The sequence below is a fragment of the Bidens hawaiensis genome, unplaced genomic scaffold (assembly GCF_021521415.1).
Source record: "Bidens hawaiensis isolate Kalapana, Puna unplaced genomic scaffold, B.hawaiensis_p1.1 tig00419396_1, whole genome shotgun sequence".
NCBI lineage: Eukaryota > Viridiplantae > Streptophyta > Magnoliopsida > Asterales > Asteraceae > Bidens > Bidens hawaiensis.
Window position 1 is genome coordinate 927497 of NW_027504847.1, and position 20384 is coordinate 947880.

The following is a 20384-nucleotide window of genomic DNA, read 5'->3' on the forward strand; positions in this document are numbered from 1 at the left end:
ATAATTTGTAGTCTTAAAAACTAATCATCTGAATTGCATATGAAATACTTAATGCCCCTAATCTTTCAATATGGTCTAACAAGTCAATCGGGGTGGGGCGATCGATGGTGATGCAACTAAGCATAGCATTGGAGATGGTCTAACAAATTTATCAACTAAACACATTAGGGTTTTTTAAAGTGCTATGTTTATGTAGGCTTCAACTCATTCGGGTCAAGTCGGGTTTTAGCGATTAAAGTCCGAGAAGGATTAGGGGCCAACTACCCCTAATCTTTTAAGCCTAGTTTGTGTAGCTGTTGATTTAGTTTAGCAAAGGATGTTAACCTTAATTGTCTCATTATAAATATACTTTTGTAATATTTGTCACTCAATAAATAAAGAAAAAACCATGATTCATGGTCCCTTGATGCGCCTCATCTCTTTGATCGAACCAAATTAAATCATGTGTCTTTATAATTTTTTTTCTTGCAACGATTACTTTCTTATGTGTTAGGTCACCGCACTCTCTAATTTAGAGTCTCGTTGTCCCACGTTGACCAAACTATATATGTTGTCTTAACTAGCCACATGCCGTCAATAAATATTTTTTTGAACGACCAACAAACATAGAATGCCCTAGGTACTTCATACGGGGTGACCTAATTGCAAAAGGCCACCGCCAGCTGGCCCAACCCAGCCGTACGAAGCCCTTAAGCGCCTCTAAGTTATTTCAGTTCTGAGGAAAATCCACCCGCCCGAATGCCCACTGGTGGTAAAACCCAGTCGCCCTCCTTCATTGAGCCACTAATGTCTCTCCAAAATATTATAAATGTGGTTTGAACTTGAGTATTCATTGAGAAACTCATGCTCTCTGCTACTACACCGTATTGGGAAGGACACGCGCAATCAATAATAATAATAATAATAATAATAATAATACACCACAGCCGCCACACACGTTTTACAAATATTCACAAATGACAATTGGTAAAGTCGATATGTTATGTCCGATTACTACAGACAATTACCATCGCCAACCAGAATAGCAACCGCCGGCCGTGATCAGGTTCCGATCAGTTTGCTTTTTGTTTACTTAAATAATCAGTTGTACTTTTTGGAAATTAAATTAACTTAAATAGATCACCTGTCAAGTTCTTAAAGACAGGGGCTGAATCTTTCCGGTCAACCACGTACACGTGACAATCTTTATATTTTTTTAAACGGGAGAGAATTTCACGTGTAAAGCTACCTCTTCGGGTTTATATCCAAAGTCGACTTCTCAACCGCCGTGAGGCCGTACTCCTCTGATGCGCGGGAACGAGATGGAATAGATAAACCTTCGCTCCTTGTCGGGTATCACTACTAGAAAAAGAGATGTTTTTCAACAACTGAATTCGTAGGAAATTTGTTGGAAAATCCAGTTTCTAACGGTTTTCCAACAAAAATTTACTGTGGAAAAACACATGCTTGAAAATCGTTTTTCAACGAACTTTTCTTACAAAATTACTACAAAAACATGTAGTTGTAAACTTCCTGCAACTTTCCTGCAAAAAACTGTTTTGACTTAACATAATGTTTATTAGATAATGTTGTAGCAAAGTTGGAGCTTATTTTTTTTGTTGGAAATCTGTTAGAACTACTTGTCGTAGGATCTTGTAGAAAAGTTTTGTGGGAAAATGACTTGGTTTCTAGTAGTGTATTACAGCCTCGATTCGTCCCTTCACCCATATATTCTTCGAACTAGCCCAAGTAGGAATCGAACATGCGTGTCTGCTTTGGTAGGGCAGGCCTCTTGTCACTAGACTAACCTCTTAGGACACGAAGCAATCTAATAAAAACCATTTCATTCAAATTCCACTTTTAATTCGAATTTAGAATTCCTTGGGGATTTTATGATGTATATATTGTAGTCTATAACCCAAAATCAAACAAATAAACAAACATGATTCAACTGTACGCAGATGAAGAAATTGGAACCTGGATCAATCTCTGAATCGCGTAATCAGTATGAGATAAGCGTATTTGTGGGTAACATACTTACATACAATGAATTATCGGATTACACAATGTGATATCGATATATGAATGTCGATTGTTTTGTTGATCCACATGAGCCCAAAATAATTAATTAATTAGTTAGCCCAGTTAACTTTATACTTAAGCCCATATTATTACTAAAACCCAAATATAAGATCCAATAACAAAACCCAAATAACATCAGTGTTAAAGGAGTCCGTACTCCCGCGTCACCTAGCTCGATTAATCAACCTATTACCTCGATCCAGTAACTAAAATATGTCGATAACACTAAAATTACCAACATTTTCCCTTAGGGGTTTTCTCCGAGGAGGTCTCAGGTTTTATACCTTGGAGCGTAAAAAAAGTCATGACGGTTAAAATCCCGTCATACGATTCAAACTTGTGTAATGGTGATTGGTGAGCTAAAGGCTTATACTTATCATTAGTTTTTTCTCTTTTGTTGCAGATATTATAGATTGAGATGAAGGTGGTCGTAAGAGAATCGACGATGGTGAGGCCAGCCGAGGATAGACCGGCGATAAACGTATGGAACTCTTGCCTGGATCTCATTGCCCCCAACTTTAAAACACTTCTAGTGTATTTTTACCGGTCCAACGGTGCTACCAACTTCTTTGATACAAAAGTGATGAAGGACGCTTTGAGCAGGGCGTTAGTTGTGTTTTACCCGCTTGCAGGACGACTTAAAAAAGGCAAAGATGGTAGGAGTGAGATCGATTGTCACGGACAAGGTGTGTTGTTTTTGGAGGCCAAGTCCGATGGTGTTATCGATGATTTTGGGGACTTTGCTCCCCAACCGGAGTTTTTGAAACTCTTTCCCATACTAGAAATTGAATCGGATCCTTTGCTCATCTTGCAGGTAATTAAATAGGAGTGTAAATCATATCGGGTTGTTGGGTTGATTGTATTAACCCCAACCCGACCCATATACTTATTCGTTCGTGTTCGGGTTGTATTGCGGGTCAATCCATTTTATGTTCATTTCTGAATATAGTACTTATCGATCTAGTAAAAGTTTTAAACAATACAATTCATATTAAACCTTTTTGTATTTTGTGTTATTTTAAGTGTTTTGTGTATTTATCTCTCATGCTCATTTAATAAACTTGGATCTATATACTTAGAGCATCTCCAACCATATATTTAGTTTGTCATTTAGTCTATGTGGCAAATGAGTTGGATGAGAGAGGAAAGATAAATAGATGAGAGAGGGTGTATGATGTTTAGAAAAGTGGATGAGTTTGGATAAGTTTGTGAGTGTGAAGTTGATGAAAAGGTTGAGAGAGAAAAGTGAAAAGTAGAGAGAGAAGAGATAAAGGGTGTTTAGAAAAGTGGATGAGTTTAGCATTATGGATGCTCTTAGCTCGAGATTAGAATACACGAACGGGTAGTATAAAAGAATGGACCGATAGAACTAAAAAAGTAAAAGTGTTGGAAGTGAAAAGTAGATAAAAAGTTTCAAAAGAAAAATATATAATACTAGTTTATAAAGTTCATAGGTATATGAAGAATTAAACATCAAAAATATTTGAGATTAAATTTTAACACTTTTCATCTCTAAAATCAAAATATTAACTTTTTTCAAAACTTTTAAACGGGTTAACAGGTCAACTCACTTTTTATAAGGTCGTGTTCAGGTTGATCTTTTTTAAGAAAATGGGCCGTCACAGTTAAAACATGTTATGTTAGGGTTGACCTGTTTAAGAAAATGGGTCGTGTCAACAAACCCAAAATCTTTTTTTGCTTTTCGTTGTCGTGTTTAGTTTGTGTACAATTACTCTTTAAAGCAGGTAACTTACTTCAAATGCGGTGGTGTTTCGCTAGGAGTCGGTCTCCACCATCACGTCATGGACGGGATGTCTTCGAGTCACTTCGTTAACAAATGGTCCGAAATAGCTCGTGGCCTTGACATCACTCTCCCACCTTTCATAGACCGGACCATTCTCCGTGCACAAGACCCACCACAACCCGTTTTTGACCACATTGAATACCACCCCGATCCAACAGTCCCAACGGACGAAAGCAAAACCGTCTACTCAAGTTTCAAGTTAACACGAGACCAACTTAACATACTCAAAGCAAACACAAAAGAAGCTTATGGCACCACAATAAATTATAGCACTTTCGAAATTCTCTCGGGCCATGTTTGGAAGTGCGTGTGTAAAGCTCACGGGTTACGAGACAATCAGACTACCAAGCTCAAAATTGCGGTTGATGGACGGACCCGCTTTCAACCACCGCTTCCACCTGGATATTTCGGTAATGTTATCTTCACAGCCGCTGCTATAGCCACCGCGGGCGAAATTCAATCGAAACTTTTCTGGTACGCTGCAAGTAAAGTCCATAATGCGTTAGCGATAATGAATAACGATCGTCTAAAATCACTACTCGATTATGTGGAACTAAACCTTGATCAAAAGCCCGAGGATTATAGGTACACGAATGTTCAAGTAATAAGTTGGACTAGTCTACCGTTTCTAGGCGCTGACTTTGGATGGGGCCGGCCCATCTACGTGGGCCCTGCACGGCTCTCATCACGAGGTAGATTTTGTGTGTTACCAAGCCCGATAAATGATGGGAGCTTATCGATAGTCATTGGGCTGGAAGCTGAACAAATGAAGCTTTTTAGCAACTTGTTATATGCAACAATAAGTAACACTTTTATCAGTAGTTTATAGTTTGTATTTATTTATTTGGTCTGTATAATTAATTTGTAGTTAAAAACTTATGCTCTAGTGTGCACAGGACAGGTAGTGTGTGTGTATATATATATATATCTTGAAATACTTGATGCTAAGGTGTGTAGTTAAGCTTTTTTTTTTTATTTGGGAAAATCATCAAATTAGCAATTTTGATTAAAAAAAACTATCAAAATAGCCATGTAATTTGTTAAACTATCAACTAATCCTTTTGACGCAGGAGTAGGGGTGAAAACGAGTTGAGCCAAGCCCAAGCTCGGCTCGTTTATCTTACACGAAGCTCGAGCTCGAGCTTTGCTCGTTTCGAGCTCTATTTTCAAAGCTCGGGCTCGGCTCGTGAGCATATTTTCAAGCTCGAGCTCAGCTAAGGCTTGGCTCGTTTATTATTTATTAATTATTTTTTTTATACTTTTAACTATTTTTTATATTTTTTTTTCAATTATAATTTTATGTATAAAATAATATATATTATTTAGTTATTTTTATTTATTTTTTCATAATATTGTATATACTAATTAGTAATTATTAAATTTATATTTTAAAATTATATTGAAAAATTATATAAATGACAGGCCTGTTTAGGCTAGCGAGCCGGCTTGAGCTCGATAAGTGAAGCTCGGGCTCGGGCTCGTTTATTAGACGAGCTTACTTTTAGGCTCGAGCGCAGGGTCGGGCTCGATCATGCCTGGCTTGATCGAGCTTTTTCACGAGCCGATCTCAAACAGCTCGCGAGCGGCTCGGCTTGTTTGCACCCCACCCAAGAGGATGAAAATGACACAACAGAACCGGTGGCCTATAAGCTTTAGTTAGGCGCACAAGACGATGGGTCGCGCAGGAGGTGATATGCTGCACCATATGGCGCATAAGGTATATTTTTTGTTACATTTTATTTAGTAGTTGTATCACCTCTTCATATATAGTTTTCTACTAGACTTACAATTTCTGTATATTCGTCTGTTCTATACAGAAATGTTCATTGTTTAGACAGATTCAAACACTTTTCGCTACGCTCCAACTAACATCGAATGTACCAGAATGTTTTCAACCATAGAACAAACGAATCACAGCTCGTGAACCTATAAATTCCGGGTAGGCCCTTTCGTTGTACTTGGATACATATGCAACAATTCTCAAGATTCTTTTTTCTGAACTAATTGCATTTGATTAATCTATGACAGTATCAAGTAAGACAAGTTACATAGTCTAGTCCATATATTATTCACTTGTGAATTTGATATAATAATCACAAGATATAAATTATAACAAGATTAATAAGAACAAATCATTGATTTTTTATCAACGGATTTATATTCGGTATCATAATTATATGATCACTCAAACATCGTATTACACGGTAAAGCCTAACTGATGTGGGCCCAAGTGTAGAAGAGCGGGCCATGGTGTTTTTGGAGGCCCAAGATCGCGCGTCAAAAGGGGCTGCATGAAAATGGGCATAACTTGGGCTACGGGCCTCCGTTTCAGGCGCGCTACTAGTCAAAACGACCATTGTAACGTGGGCCATGTTGTGGTAAATTTTTCCGAAATAAGGCTTCTAGATACACTTTTATGTTTTTCGTCTAGTTTTTGTGTTTTCTTTTGGGCTGTTGTTGGGCCTGTGGTTGTTTATGTTGGCCCAAGCCCATTTTGGATTCTCTATTAATATGTTATGAATGTCTGTGACTGATCATTGATCACAATTAAATAAAAAAAACTTTTGTTTTTCAAATTCCTGACTTTTGGGTCGAATTTGGGGGTTTGGGGAAGGATCATCACGGGTATTCCTAGAATCAACGTGATTTGCCTTCGTTCTCTATTAGTACACTGCATCACTAACACTCATAAATCATAAGTGACATTCATATATAATCTATACCATCACCCCAATACTTAAAAACATTTTGAATGATGAAATATTCACAACAATCACATTAGCAATATTAATCCAAAGTGCAAGTTTCTTTAGCAAATCCAAGTGTAGATGTCTTTGTGTTGTATACAACCCTTGTGTTTTTTTGTTGATAATTCCCAATAATACCAACCTCCTCTTCATCCGACAGCCTAGCGATTGCTAAACAAACTTGAGACGCGTCCGCCTTCGCAAAATAAAAAATCCCGGTCACATCAACGGTAAGCATAGCATCCGTCCCAAAATGCATTTTCATAGTCGGTATATCAACTTCTTTGTAAGTCGAGAGGTTAAAACAAGTGTCTAGTATTGAAAAGGCAGGCGCTTTAGGATACCCCAAAAACTGTTTTAAAAATTCGGTCTTGAGCGTGTTGTAGACCGATGGTTTAAGCCGAGTGATTACTGTTCCGGAATCTATTAGCGTCTCATTTTTACCAAAACCTGAATCTTGTAATGGCACCCCACCAATGGTGATTCCAGTGAGGTTAAGAAAGTAAAAAGTTGGCATCATTGTGTTGGATATTAAGTTAGCATAACTAAAGGGTGTAAAGTTCTTGTAAAGTGAAGTGTCATCACCTAATATTAATGACCCTGAACCCTCATCATTTACTGAAGGTAAACAGTAAGAAAACACACCATAAGTTTGTGACACTACTGAAAAACCACTTCTTCCAAGCCCCCATAAGGCCGGAAACTCCGCCGAACAATCCATCGTTGTCCCGTCCGCAACCAAACACAAAATCTTTAACCAATGTGGTACCAAGGACAAGGTTGTCATTGGCTAAATCGCCTCGGGTGTATGACCCATCCCCATAGGTAACATAATAGTTACATGTAGTGGAGTTAACCCCACAAACACCTGAACTACCGGTGGCTGATGCAAGATCTTGACAAGTTGTGGACTTGCATAGCACCGGTTTGTATGCAGGTGATTGCGAGGGGTTAAATAGCGGTTCTTGTTGATTATAACAAGAACTGCAGGGTTCACATTGAACCCATGTTAGGTCACTTCCAGTATCGACGATTAGGGTTACATTTCGACCGCCTAATGTAACGGTTACAATGTAGTTGAGAGTCTGGAGTTTGGCTCCAGAAACAAGTGGGATTTGGGATTGTGAAAGTTCTTGATTGTAGCCTTTAGAAAGCAAGATTTTGATTCTTGATTGTAGCGAATGGACCCGAATTTGATCCGAAAGTAGGTTTTTTAGTAGTCTTTGGTTCTCATCTGATCTGGGTCTAGAGCAATAATCCTTGTTATGCAATTCTAACATTATTGCATTCTTTTCTGTTCCTGCATGTTACCATAATGGTATTTCCCTTACATATATTATTATTATTATAATAATTATTATTATTAGCTTTTATATAGCTGTTAAACTGTGATCTTATTATTAATATTATTATAATTAGTAGTAGTTTTTATATAACTGTTAAATTTTGATTTCCTTTATTTTGCTTCATTCACATGTACTTAGAGCCGAGGGTTTCTCTGGAAGCCACCTCTCTATTCCTTTGGATAGAGGTACGGTGTGTCTACATCCCACCCTCCTCAGACCCTACTTATAGTTTTGCTGTCGGTGGGATTTTACTGGGCATGATTGATTGATTGATTTTCTGTTCCTGCATGGACAAGAAAATGAATGCACTTTAAATAAACCATTTGTTTTGTAACCGGACCGTTCTTGTTCTTACTGGTTTACTGGTTGGACTGATTTCAAAAACGGAATAACATCATAAAGAATTTATAGTTATACATATACATATATACAAACTAGCAAATTAATTCCCCTCGTGGTGTGCAGCGGAAGTTTGGTTGGTATCCGTTTGGTGCATCATTGTATCAATACATTACCAACACTTTAAACGTACAAACGTTAAACCACTATACCAAGAAAATTAGGCGTATAAACGTAAATTTACGCATGCGTATTGCAACGTGTTAACTCATAATTCAATCAGATTTGAATTGATATAGTATCCAACAACAACAACAACACTAATAATAATAATTAAATAAATTTAAAAAGTTTAGAATTTATTAAAACTAAAAGTAATTCATAAGGATTATTTTGTATTTTCATTAATACTCTAAGGGAAGAAAACATAAAAATGTGATATGTGCCGGAAGGTTGTACATTGAGCTTGTAGGTATATATTAAAAGAAAAAGGCACTTAAAACAAATAGCACTATAACCCACTAACAACCAATCAATCAAATGAAACCAAAATTGAATAGTAAAGTGTGAGTGGACAATTTTTTAACATATAAGGTTAATTTGAAATAATATATAACAATGCATTTATATTTTGTATGAATTTGCATTATTAATCGAGTATAAGTCTTGAATAAATAAAATATAGAGTTTAATATAGAACATGGGTAATGGTTAGTTTAAAGAAAAGAAATAAAAATATAACTTAAGATCCGGTTAGGTTTGGTTCGGTTCTAAAGCGCTACTTTAACCCATAGTCACATTTCCGATGGATCCCCAGCAACATATTAAAGGTCATCAACAACGACCTTTTTGGGACGAAGTAATACTGGCCATAGTACCAATGGATTTTACCCGAAGGACTCCTTTAATTGGTTACGACGGAGTGGCACTCAATAACCCGCCGGCTAACAATTTTTATTTTTTGATGAATAAAATAAATTTTAAAGTTGGTGAAGTGTACGAATGATAAAAATAAACCAAATAAAAGAATTAAGTTAAATATAAAATATATTTAAAGAAAAATCTACCTAAGGTCCGCTACGGGGTCCGGTCGAGAAAAGTCGATGATCTTGACCATTGTCTCAACAGATCTTGCATCACCGATGTGACGCGTCTCATGTGCTCTTGGTTATCATCCATAGCCTTCCGTACAGTAGTGAGTACTTACCCTTTTTACTAGACCAGCAATTACTAACTTTAAAGCAACACTTCTGTCCTAACTTGTATTTTAGGCATGCAAAGCTAGATTCTTGTATAAATCTATGACTATGTCCTAGTTTTCATACCACCCTAAGAAATGAAGACAGTTTTACAAAAAAAGGTGTGTATTTACCAGAAATGGTGTATGAAAACGATTCTATGACTCTGTCCTAATTATTTAACCGGCTCCATAACAGTCAAGATAACCTATATATACTATAATGAGACACTTGAAACAAATAACATCTGACTTGAAACTAGAATAGATATATAATCAGATAATCACTTTTAAAATGCAATCCAAAAACCAATAAACCAAAAATATATGTGATGTTGAGTGCTCACTTGTTCTTTGAGGGAAGCAATTTGTTGTAGTTGTTTGTTGTTGTGTCCACTTGAGTTTCTTCAAAGTGAGAACTTGCCTATCTCCATCGCTATAAACACCCGTGACGGTGGCGGTGGTGGCCGGAGGAGCATGTAAAATGAGAAGTGTAAAGAGGAAAATATGGAAAAAAAGTGACATGGTTTTCTACACAAAACACAAATGGTTTTTTTTTGTGTGTTAAGAATCTTTGAAGGGTTGGAGGTAGGCATGAGAACAAAAGAGAAAGGGTGGCTAAAGAGTTGAAGGACCCCACTTTGGTTGCATGAGAAATTATTGAGGCTTCACATGCACATCTGCATTTACTTATTGGAAAGGAGAAAAACAAATAATATGTTAAATTGGTTGGATTAGTTTCTTTGATAGGTGGGACTTCATCAACTTGTGATTTTTCAACCATTTGTATTGGTTTCTTATGGATGATCTTGGTTGAAAAAGACTGCCCCTTCACGGGATCAAATGCCCCCATACCCTTATGTGGATGCACTCATACATCTCTATAATTAATAAATAAAAATTCTAAGGGACATATATTACCCCCTTTTCCTTTTTTTCTGTCCAAATTGATACGGTAAATATTAAGGTTTTGAGATTGTGAATCATAATTTTGTTTAAAACTAAGGGTTAAATGTTATAAGTGATATTGTAATGTTCGCATGCTAGACAAGCACTTGTTTATTATGGTCCTTCGGGGAGACTAATTACCGTGAAACATTCTAAACATACACACCACAATAATGAATTTGTGTTTAGACAGATTTACGGAATTTTTTCATTAAATCTGAGGAAATGATATGATATAACTTATGAGGATCTTAAGACGACCTCAACTTTCTAGGTCTGTCCTAGATGTTAATTTTGAATCCATCTAAGTTTGTGATGGTTTGATAACAACCTTATAATAAGTTTAGCTTAAACGCTAGCAAGTGGTGGAAGCTTACACTAAGGCATGTGTTGTTCTATGAGTAAGCATTGATGAACTCACTGACACAAAGATGTGGTCTTGTTCAAATCATGAGTGTCGAGTTCATCCTAAGTAAGTTAAACAAACTATATCAAAATGCAAAAAAAATATAGTGGGGCGCTATTTAAGAAACAACATTTCTTTACCACATCCAGAAATTGGATGGTGTTACACTTTAATGTGGGGGTGTCTTGCATTTCAACTTAGAAGGTTAAGCAATAAGGATTTTTATAATCCAACCTATAACTGCAAACATATGACTAAGTGGATGACACAAAGGTCATAATGCATAATGGAGATGTGTTTGGTCTAAATAATAAGTGTATCTTTCTAAAATAAAAATTATAACTAGATGTGTTTGTCCTAAATAAAAAGTGGCCCATGTCCTATAAAAATGGGTCACTTTTTGGTTAAAAAAATATTAACAAAACCAATAAGAAAAATCTCTCTTTATACATTTGGGAATTGTAGTTGGCTTGTATAGCATGTACCGTATACAAAACCAATCAAAAATAACATGTAAATAAATTGATTCAAACCATGATCTTCAACAAGAGCTTGAATCACATCTTCTTGTACGATCTTTTGTGTAGTCTTCAACGAGAGCTAGAATCATGTGTTCTTGTATGATCTTTTGTGTACCCTTCAATGAGAGCTTGAATTGCGTCTTCTTGTACGATCCTTTGCTACACGAATGATCAAACTAATGTTGAGGGTTGTGATTGAGGATTCATGTTAAACACGTGTGGGTTCCTTAAAACACATTTTGTGTCTCTACTAAAGAGTATGTCTATCTTTCATGATACAACAGCCGAAGCAGTATGTACTACCGGAAAAGGTCACGCGCCCATGTTACACTGGATAAAAAACTGAAATGTTTGAGTTTGTGAAACATATAAGGATGCGAAGAATGAATCAAAAAGAGAGCACCTCGTCTTTACATAGTTCCCCAACACGTGGGTAAGTGTTTTTCTCTTCACCAAGAATTATTGTATCTATGTTTTTATTCTATGCATCTTCTCATGTTTTATAAATGAGACATAAAAGCCTACAAGAGTCATAAATAGATGAAAAGTCCCGCTTAATTAAAAACTTAACACTCTGATAAAACTAATCAAGTAACATAAGAAAAACTATACTCACTAATTTATCTTCAATTCACAATATGAAGAGTCTCATTATCATTGTTAATTTAACTAAACTAAATATCCATTCATCTTATTTTAAATTTTCAAAATAAAAAGCCCAACATTAAAATGAGAGAAAGACACAAGTAAGAATTCTCAACAACTTTTTAATCCCTTCATCACCAAATATTAAAGTACTCATAAGAGTTATAAACACCCAAGATATTATGACTATCAAGATGCTGATATTTTTGGGCTAGAAGCCCTTTGATTTTAATATTCTTAATCGTTTACCTATACAAGTGTAGATTGTGTGTAGTGTGTAGATAATATCACATATGTAGATTATATATATAAATAAAAGTTGTTTATCTTTTTTTCTTTTAGTTTCATGAATGACAAAACATCCATATGTATCAATTTATATTATTCTGTAGTTTTTTTTTAAGATTGAAAAAATAAATTATTCATATTGTTTAGTGTGTGTGTGTGTTTCCCACAATATGGGTTCTTTTAAACATTAAAGGTTTCTTTCAATTAGTTTTTTTTAGGTTTCTAGTTATTTTCTAAGGTTTTTTGGATTCCGAGGTTTATTGAAATCTTTGTGTTTCCACGTAAAATTTTGTTCCTTTTCTAGCTACTTTTGTTTCAATTCCTGTTACATAGTACATACCGAAGGCATTCTGGCAGCGAAAATGACAAGTGTGACAACTTGGATAACAAACAAGGGGATTATTACATATTTCATCTCAAATCTGCCAGAGGGGTGCACAGGTGCAATACTTTGGAGGATTTTCAGCCCTTTGGAGACATCAAAGATGCTTATGTGGCGAGGAAAAGAGATGTTCGAGGCAATGCTTTTGGATTTGTCCGTCTAAAGTGGGTGGAAAACACAAAGGAGATTCTGGCGAATATGAACAAAGTTAAGATATTCGAAGCAAAGGTGAATGTGTCAATTGCTAAGTACAACAGAGACCAACAGAAGCCATATCATCATCAAACTCGCCCGGAATATGCCGTCCCAAGGTATATCCCAAAATCATCTGGTCCGGTTAACTCGGTCGCTCAGCCCGGAAAATCATATCTAGATGCAACGGTTGGGAGCAGCAAGGAATCTGAGGGAGGTAGGGTGGTTATCGATGTCACCGGTCTTCTCCCTTGGTATCCAGCAATACATAAAGATAGGATGGTTGTGATTAAAGCAAAAAGCATGGATGCCCTATGTAACACTCAGATAATGATCCAAAGGAATGGGAGATGGGAGTTCAAACTATCGTACATTGGTGGCCTTAGCGCATTGGCCACCTTTAATGATTCCTCGGCGGCTAACGAATTTCTGGAATCGGCTAAGGAGGGATGGAAAGAAAAATATATGGAGCTATCACTGTGGAGTGAGGAAGAACTCCCTTATGATCGTATTGCTAAACTAAACATTCATGGGGTGCCTTTGTCGTTCAGAGAAGGCAAAGTATTCGATAAAATTGGGGAGGCGTTTGGCGAGGTTGTCGGGATATCTAAATTCTCTTGGGATGAATCTGACTTATCATCGGTCTCTTGCTACGTCCTAACGAATAAGTTGGAAAAGATTCAGAAGGAGATAGACATGATTTGTTCAGGAAAATCTATCAAAATCTTTGTCTCTGAAGGAGCCGATCAATGGGTTCCAACTTTCCGGTCGAATCCTGAGGTTACCGAGTCCAATAATGAGCAGATGGATATGGAAGACAGGGAATTCCGGCCACAACCAGTCAACTCTCAACCGCCAAAGCCGAATGAACAGTCGGTGGCTTTCGTGGAGGAAACTCAACGGTCGAAAGGTGGCGTGCATGGGGAAGGGAACACGGCACCTCGAGCTGACATTTCTAATGATGCCCCTTACCTTGGAAATCAAAATGCTGGGGAGGAGAAAAGTCAACAGGTGGGACCCGATCTAAATATGAATTTAAATATGTCTGCGCCATTTGAAAATTGGGAGGAGATCTTATTTGGGCCTTCTAATAAAAAAAGGAAAAGGAACGATGTGGGCCTACCATGCGGGCCCATTATTCCAAATAATTGCCCTGATCTAAATGATGGGCCTTTGATCGGACACAAGGCCCACTCACCAAAACCTAAGAAGAAAATTAATAGGGGTTTCCTGTTAAGGAAAAGATCAAAACACAGAACCTGAGCTGCTGGGGCTTCTTTCCTAAATATGGGTTTCTCAGACGATGAGGTAATTGGGGTTAAAGATTCCTTCGAAACTGACATCATCTCTTCTGATGATGACGATGATCTTGAGGATGTCACTCTCGATATTCCTCTTTGTCACGAAAATGTTATTGACGAAGTAGGGGACACAATTGTGATTGCTGACTGTCTTGGAGTAACAACGAATGGATACCAAAACCATGTGGTCGATATGGTTCAAGGCGAGGAGATCACTACTGTTTCCCAATGAATCTAGGAAGCATCAACATTCGGGGCGCAACGCGCAGGAACAAAGCAATTTGGGTCGAGAGAATAAAAAAGGAGCATAGACTGGGTTTCATTGCTATTCAAGAAACAAAGTTAGAAGATATTTCTGATTTACAAGCAAAACGATTCTGGGATAAATCTGCATTCGACTACGAATTCGTTCCAGCCATAGGAAGATCGGGAGGTATGTTATCTTTATGGGATACGGGGATTTTTAAAAAGACCAGTATTTTCAAAAATCCTAATTTTTTGGCTGTCGGGGGGGAGATTATTGGAAAGAATGATGTCTTTTTCTTCGTAAATGTTTACGCCCCTAGAGATCCATCGGCTAGAAAAAGACTGTGGAATGATTTGAGCAATTTCAAAAATTCCCTTGATGGAATCTTTGTCTTTTTGGGCGATTTTAACGATGTCATATCGGAGTTCGAAAGGAGAAACTCGATATTTGATTATACCAATGCCACGGCATTTAATTCATTTATCGCAAACTCTGGCTTAAGCGAGTACAGGATGGGGGGAGCTAAATTCACATACATGTCGGACAATGGGTTTAAGTGCAGCAAACTTGACAGGTTTCTTGTTTGTGACGCATTTGTTGATCTTTGGCCAGACGCAAAAGTCATCGCTCTCCCTAGAGACCTTTCTGATCACAGACCCATTGTCTTGATCACACATTCTGAAAATTATGGTCCCATTCCTTTCAGATTCTTCAACAGCTGGCTTGATGATCCTGACTTAAGTAAAATCGTTCAGGAGGCTTTAAATACACCGGTTTTGGCCCCAACAAAGGTGATGTGGATGGTTGAAAAGTTAAAATCTGTCAAAAATGCCGTAAAAATATGGAGACAGGGAAAGAAAAATGAGGAGCTAAAAGCTTTGAATGAGGCAAAGATGATGATTTGCAACTTGGACCTAGTTGCCGAATTCAGGGATCTAAACGAAGTAGAGAAGAAAAATAGAACTTTGGCGAAAGAAACCATTATGTTATGGGAGAAGTTGACAAACCAGGACCTACTACAAAAAGGTAAAATTAGGTGGCTGAAAGGTGGGGACGAAAATTCCTCTTTCTTTCATAAAATCGTTAACTCCCATTTGCAGAAAAATAGGATCAATGGCATTATGGTTGGCGATAAGTGGGAAACCGACCCAAACCTGATTAAATCAGAATTCTTAGAGTACTTCAAATTGAGATTCAAGGAGCCCATGGAGAATAGACCAAGGTTAAATGATCAAGGTTTTTCTAAGTTATCAACGATTCAAGTAGACACACTCATCAAACCTTTCTTGAAAGAAGAGATCAAAGAGGCGGTCTATTCATGTGGAGGTGACAAAGCCCCAGATCCCTATGGTTTTACTTTTTCCTTCATAAAAATTTTTTGGGCTTTATTAGAATCAATGGTGTTACAAGTTATGGAGGAATTCTATAAGCATGGTACAATCAGTAAAGGTTGTGCCTCCTCATTCATCTCCCTGATTCCAAAAAAGGTCGACCCGGAAGTCCCTTGCGACTTTCGCCCGATCTCCTTAATCGGTTGCATCCAAAAAATAATTTCAAAGGTCCTGGTGGAAAGACTAAAGTCGGTTATGTCTTCGGTGGTTGCCCCATGCCAATCGGCGTTTATTTCCGGAAGGAACATATCAGACATCCCACTAATTTTAAATGAGCTTTACTCTTGGGGAAAGAGATCAAAATCTCTGCTGGCTTTCTTCAAAGTAGACATTGAAAAGGCCTTTGACAGTATAAATTGGAAGTTCATCATCTCAATTCTTTCCCTGGGTTTTCCAAAGAAGTGGAGGTGCTAGATGATGGGGCTGCTGTTCAACGGATCTTCTTCTGTAATTGTGAATGGCTCACCGACCATGGACTTCAAATTAGAAAGGGGCCTTCGACAAGGGGATCCGCTTTCCCCCTTTTTGTTCATCATAGCTATGGAAGCCCTGAATTTTATGATGTTAAAAGCCACCAATCTGGGCATCTATAAAGGTGTTACGCTACCGAATGGGGGACCGGTGATATCTCATCTGCTTTATGCAGATGATGTTGTCTTTGTGGGAGAACCGACTATGGGGAATCTTAAAAATCTTAAACGTATTTTACGTGTTTTTTATCTTATCTCAGGTTTGAAGGTGAACATGAAAAAAAGCAAACTATATGGTGTTTCATTGGAGGAGGGCGATTTAAATATGGCAACAAACATTCTAAGATGCAAACCTGGCGCATTCCCATTTATTCACTTAGGCATGGTGGTTGGTGCAAATATGAATAAAGCATGCAATTGGAAAATGGTGGTGGATCATATCAAGATTAAACTCTCCAACTGGAGAGCTAAAAATCTCTCTATGGCTGGTCGAGTTACATTAGCTAAAGCCGTTCTTGGAAGCATCCCAACCTATTACTTGTCTCTCTACAAAGCCCCAGCAAAGGTAATCGATAGCATTGAAAGAATTAGAAGGAACTTCATTTGGGGAGGGGCGGAATTGAAGAACAAGATTAAATGGGTCAGTTGGAGCAAGATGGTAATGACAAAAAAGGCTGGGGGGCTTGGAATAGGAAGCTTAAAAGATTTAAACTTAGCCCTCTTATTAAAATGGTGGTGGAGGCTAAGAGACGATGGAGATCAATTATGGGCAAGAGTTATAAAGGCAATCCACGGTAACAAATGGGGAAAAAATGTTATCCCGCTAAAAAAAGGAGCTTCAGGAAGTTGGAAGAACATTGGTGCAATTGCAGGGAACTTTCAGAAAAAGGGCATGAATCTTACCGATAAACTCGTCTGCTCGGTGGGGAACGGAAACAAAACCAGATTTTGGTTTGACCGGTGGACCGGACACAGCCCCTTATGTGATCAATTTCCTTTTTGCTTTGGTAGGGCTCTTAATAAAAATGCACTAATTGAAAACAACTACAAGCGGGTGGGTGAGCAAATTCAATGGGATTGGAACTGGATCTCATTACCGCAGACTGGGGGGGAGTGGAGGGAGTTCTCGGCTCTTATGAAATGCCTCTCGAATGCTCCAATAAAAAGCAGGCCAGACACTTGGGGCTGGGTCTCTGAAGGTGGAATGCAGTTTAATGTTAAAACAGTAAGGGAAGATATAGCAGTCAATGTCGTTGGCAGCGTCCATAATCAGGTCATGAAGTGGTGCAATTGGATTTCGCCAAAAATCAATATGTTCATTTGGAAGGCTTGGGATGGTAGATTTCCTACGGTTTCGGAACTACAACGCCGGGGCGTAAATCTGCAAGATAGAAGATGTGCAAGATGCGGATACGCTGATGAAACTGTTGATCATCTTCTTATTAATTGTTTGGCTGCCAAAAGCATCTGGTGGCATTTGGGAATTTGGTTGGAGTGCCCAAATCTCGCTCTTACTAGCTCGGTGAAAGACACTTTCTAGTTGATAAAGGATTCGGCATTCTCACACAGGAGGAAAAAATCAATGGTAGCAGTTGTAATGGTTGGAATGTGGATTATTTGGCGTGACCGCAACCAAAGAATTTTTAACAATAATCCCTGCTCGGTCTCGAAGATATTGGATGACATCAAGGAAACTTCATTCCTTAATCTGAAACATAGATCCAGGTGGAAAAATTTGTCAATAGATAGATGGTTAAAATTTGATGTAAACTTGTTTTGATTCTATCTTTGGTGATGTAATTGGTGATGCCTTCTCTTTAGCATCTTGCTTAGAGATTGGTTTGGTGGAATGAATATATGCAAGCTTTTTTGTTCAAAAAAAAAAAAAACTTGGATAACATGCTACAACTAGAGATGATCAAAAAAACCGGTTCCGGAACCGGAACCGGTGGAACCGAACCGGACCCGAACCGGTTTCTACCCGATTTTTGTAGGAATCGGACCCTATCTGATTCAACCCGATGATCCGTGACCGGTTCTTGCATTTCTGAGTGGGGGCGGGTAGGAACCGGAACTGAACCGGAACCGGTTAGGAACCGGTTCTAGCCGTTGGATCGAGTATAGCCGTTGGAAATCGTTTTTTTGGCCGTTTTTTGACCGTTGGGGGTCAAAAATAGCCGTTTTTTGGCTCCCCCAAGCACCCCACTACTAGTATAAATAGGTATTTGGTGTCATGGGTTCATCACAACACTCAAAACGCAAACCCGAACGCAAAAAAATACAAAAAAACGCTATTACAACGTTTTGAGTTCTCTAATCTCTTGTTTTCTCTTCTTCTATATTCATATTTGTTGTTATGGCTGCCTCACAATCATCGGTTGGTCAAGGTTCCAACGCCGAACCAAGTTTCGTTCGTATTGTACCTCATAATCGTAATCAAGAGATTTGGTGCAATTGGGATTTGGTTGAATTGAGTGACCATTCATTGAAGGCTCGGTGCAAGTTTTGTGGGGTTTATTTAAACCCACTTTCGAATTCAAATTTGAAAAAACACATCGAAAAACCGTATTGCAAGGCGTTGAAAAAGTACGTCGATTCGCAACAAACGCAAATGGATAGTGAAGGCGGAATATTTACATACCAAATTGATCGAGTTCAAGATCGTATGGCGAAGTTTGTGATTCAAGAAGCTTTGCCGTTTAGCCACTTCGACAACCCTCGCTTAACCGCCATGATTCGAGATACGCTTCAACCACAATACACTCACGTAAGTCGTCATACTCTTAAACGTTATTGTTTAAAATTGTGGAAGAAGGCCAAAGAGGTACTAATTGCATATTTTGAAAATATAAATACGGGAATAAACTTAACTAGTGATGTTTGGTCGGCTCCACATGGTCTACCCGAATCTTATCTTTGTGTCACTGCTCATTGGGTAGACCCGTCATCGTGGGAAATGATGAAACGCACCATTGCTTTCGAACTCTTTGAGTATCCACATACGGGAGATAATTTGTTTGAAATTTTAGATTATGTTATAAAAACTTATAAACTAGAAAATAAAATATTTTCAATGGCATTTGATAACGCGTCGAATAATACATCGGCGGTTGATAAATTAAAATATACGCCGATTTGCAATGGTGTATTTTTTCACTCAATGTGTGTTGCACATATCATTAATTTAATCGTGCAAGACGGACTTGCTTCGGATGAGGTTACATCGGTTATAAACGATTTTAGACTAATGATACATGAAGTTTTTAAGAAAAGTAAAAAAAGACAAATGGATTATAGAAAATTTTGTAAAGATACGGGAAGAAAAGCTTTGGGAGCTAATTGGGATGTACCTCATCGATGGAATTCCACTTGCATAATGTTTCAAAGTGCTTTGGAACAAAGAGAAACTTTACAAATGTTTCATTCTAGTCTTGCCGAGAATGATTTGGCAATCCCCTTTTCAAATGAGAAATGGGAAATTATCAATGACTTATCGACTTTTCTTGAAGTTTTTAAAACATCAACTACGAAACTATCGGAAACGTATTATCCGACAAGTCCCTTGGTTCTTTCGGAGTTATTTTTAATGGTTAACAATCTTAAAGAATTTGAAAATAAAAGTCCAATGTTTTCAAACATCATATTACCAATGAAGTTTAAATTAAAAAAATACTTTCTTGAATTGCCACCGGTTTTTACTTGCGCCGTCGCTTTAAACCCAATGTTAAATGTTACGGGGGTTGAATGTGTGATAGACGAAATTTTTTCAGCCTTAGATATGCATGAAATTGACTCAAACTTTTCAACAGAGGCAAAAAATTATTTTAACTTGAATTTTAAATTTATGTATGACTTTTATTTAAATAAATATGGGTCAAACATACACATGCCTATGCCGGGGGGTCTTCATCAAGTTCAAGTGCTACTAGAGTACGAGATCCCATGATTAGCCTTATGAACACCGTTCGCAACGTAACGGCTAAAAAACAAATGGGTAACACCCCTTCAAGCTAACTAGGAAGGTATAGTGCAAATGATTACTCTACCGGTTTATCCGAA

General features: G+C 37.7%; 1 protein-coding gene and 1 pseudogene across 2 annotated transcripts; one reads left to right on the forward strand and one right to left on the reverse strand.

Annotated features, from left to right (window-relative positions):
• The first annotated feature begins 1005 nt into the window (after nt 1–1005).
• LOC143608553 (shikimate O-hydroxycinnamoyltransferase-like) lies at nt 1006–4773 on the forward strand. The gene is made up of 3 exons (XM_077083568.1): nt 1006–1045; nt 2465–2875; nt 3807–4773. Exons 2-3 carry the CDS (start codon nt 2480–2482, stop codon nt 4692–4694), a joined length of 1284 nt encoding a protein of 427 aa, XP_076939683.1. The 5' UTR covers nt 1006–1045; nt 2465–2479; the 3' UTR covers nt 4695–4773.
• Nucleotides 4774–6550: 1777 nt separating this feature from the next.
• Nucleotides 6551–10463, reverse strand: LOC143608547 (aspartyl protease family protein At5g10770-like; annotated as a pseudogene). The gene is made up of 2 exons (XR_013149281.1): nt 9882–10463; nt 6551–7912 (listed from the first exon to the last, which is right to left on the reverse strand). The product of XR_013149281.1 is annotated as an aspartyl protease family protein At5g10770-like (transcript).
• Between the last annotated feature and the right edge of the window lie 9921 nt (nt 10464–20384).

Bases quoted from the DNA above. Each gene is read 5' to 3' on its own strand.
- LOC143608553 (XM_077083568.1), top strand. From the start codon at position 2,480: ATGAAGGTGGTCGTAAGAGAATCGACGATGGTGAGGCCAGCCGAGGAT. The intron at 2,876-3,806 runs GTAATTAAATAG...TCTTTAAAGCAG, and splicing joins ATCCTTTGCTCATCTTGCAG to GTAACTTACTTCAAATGCGG.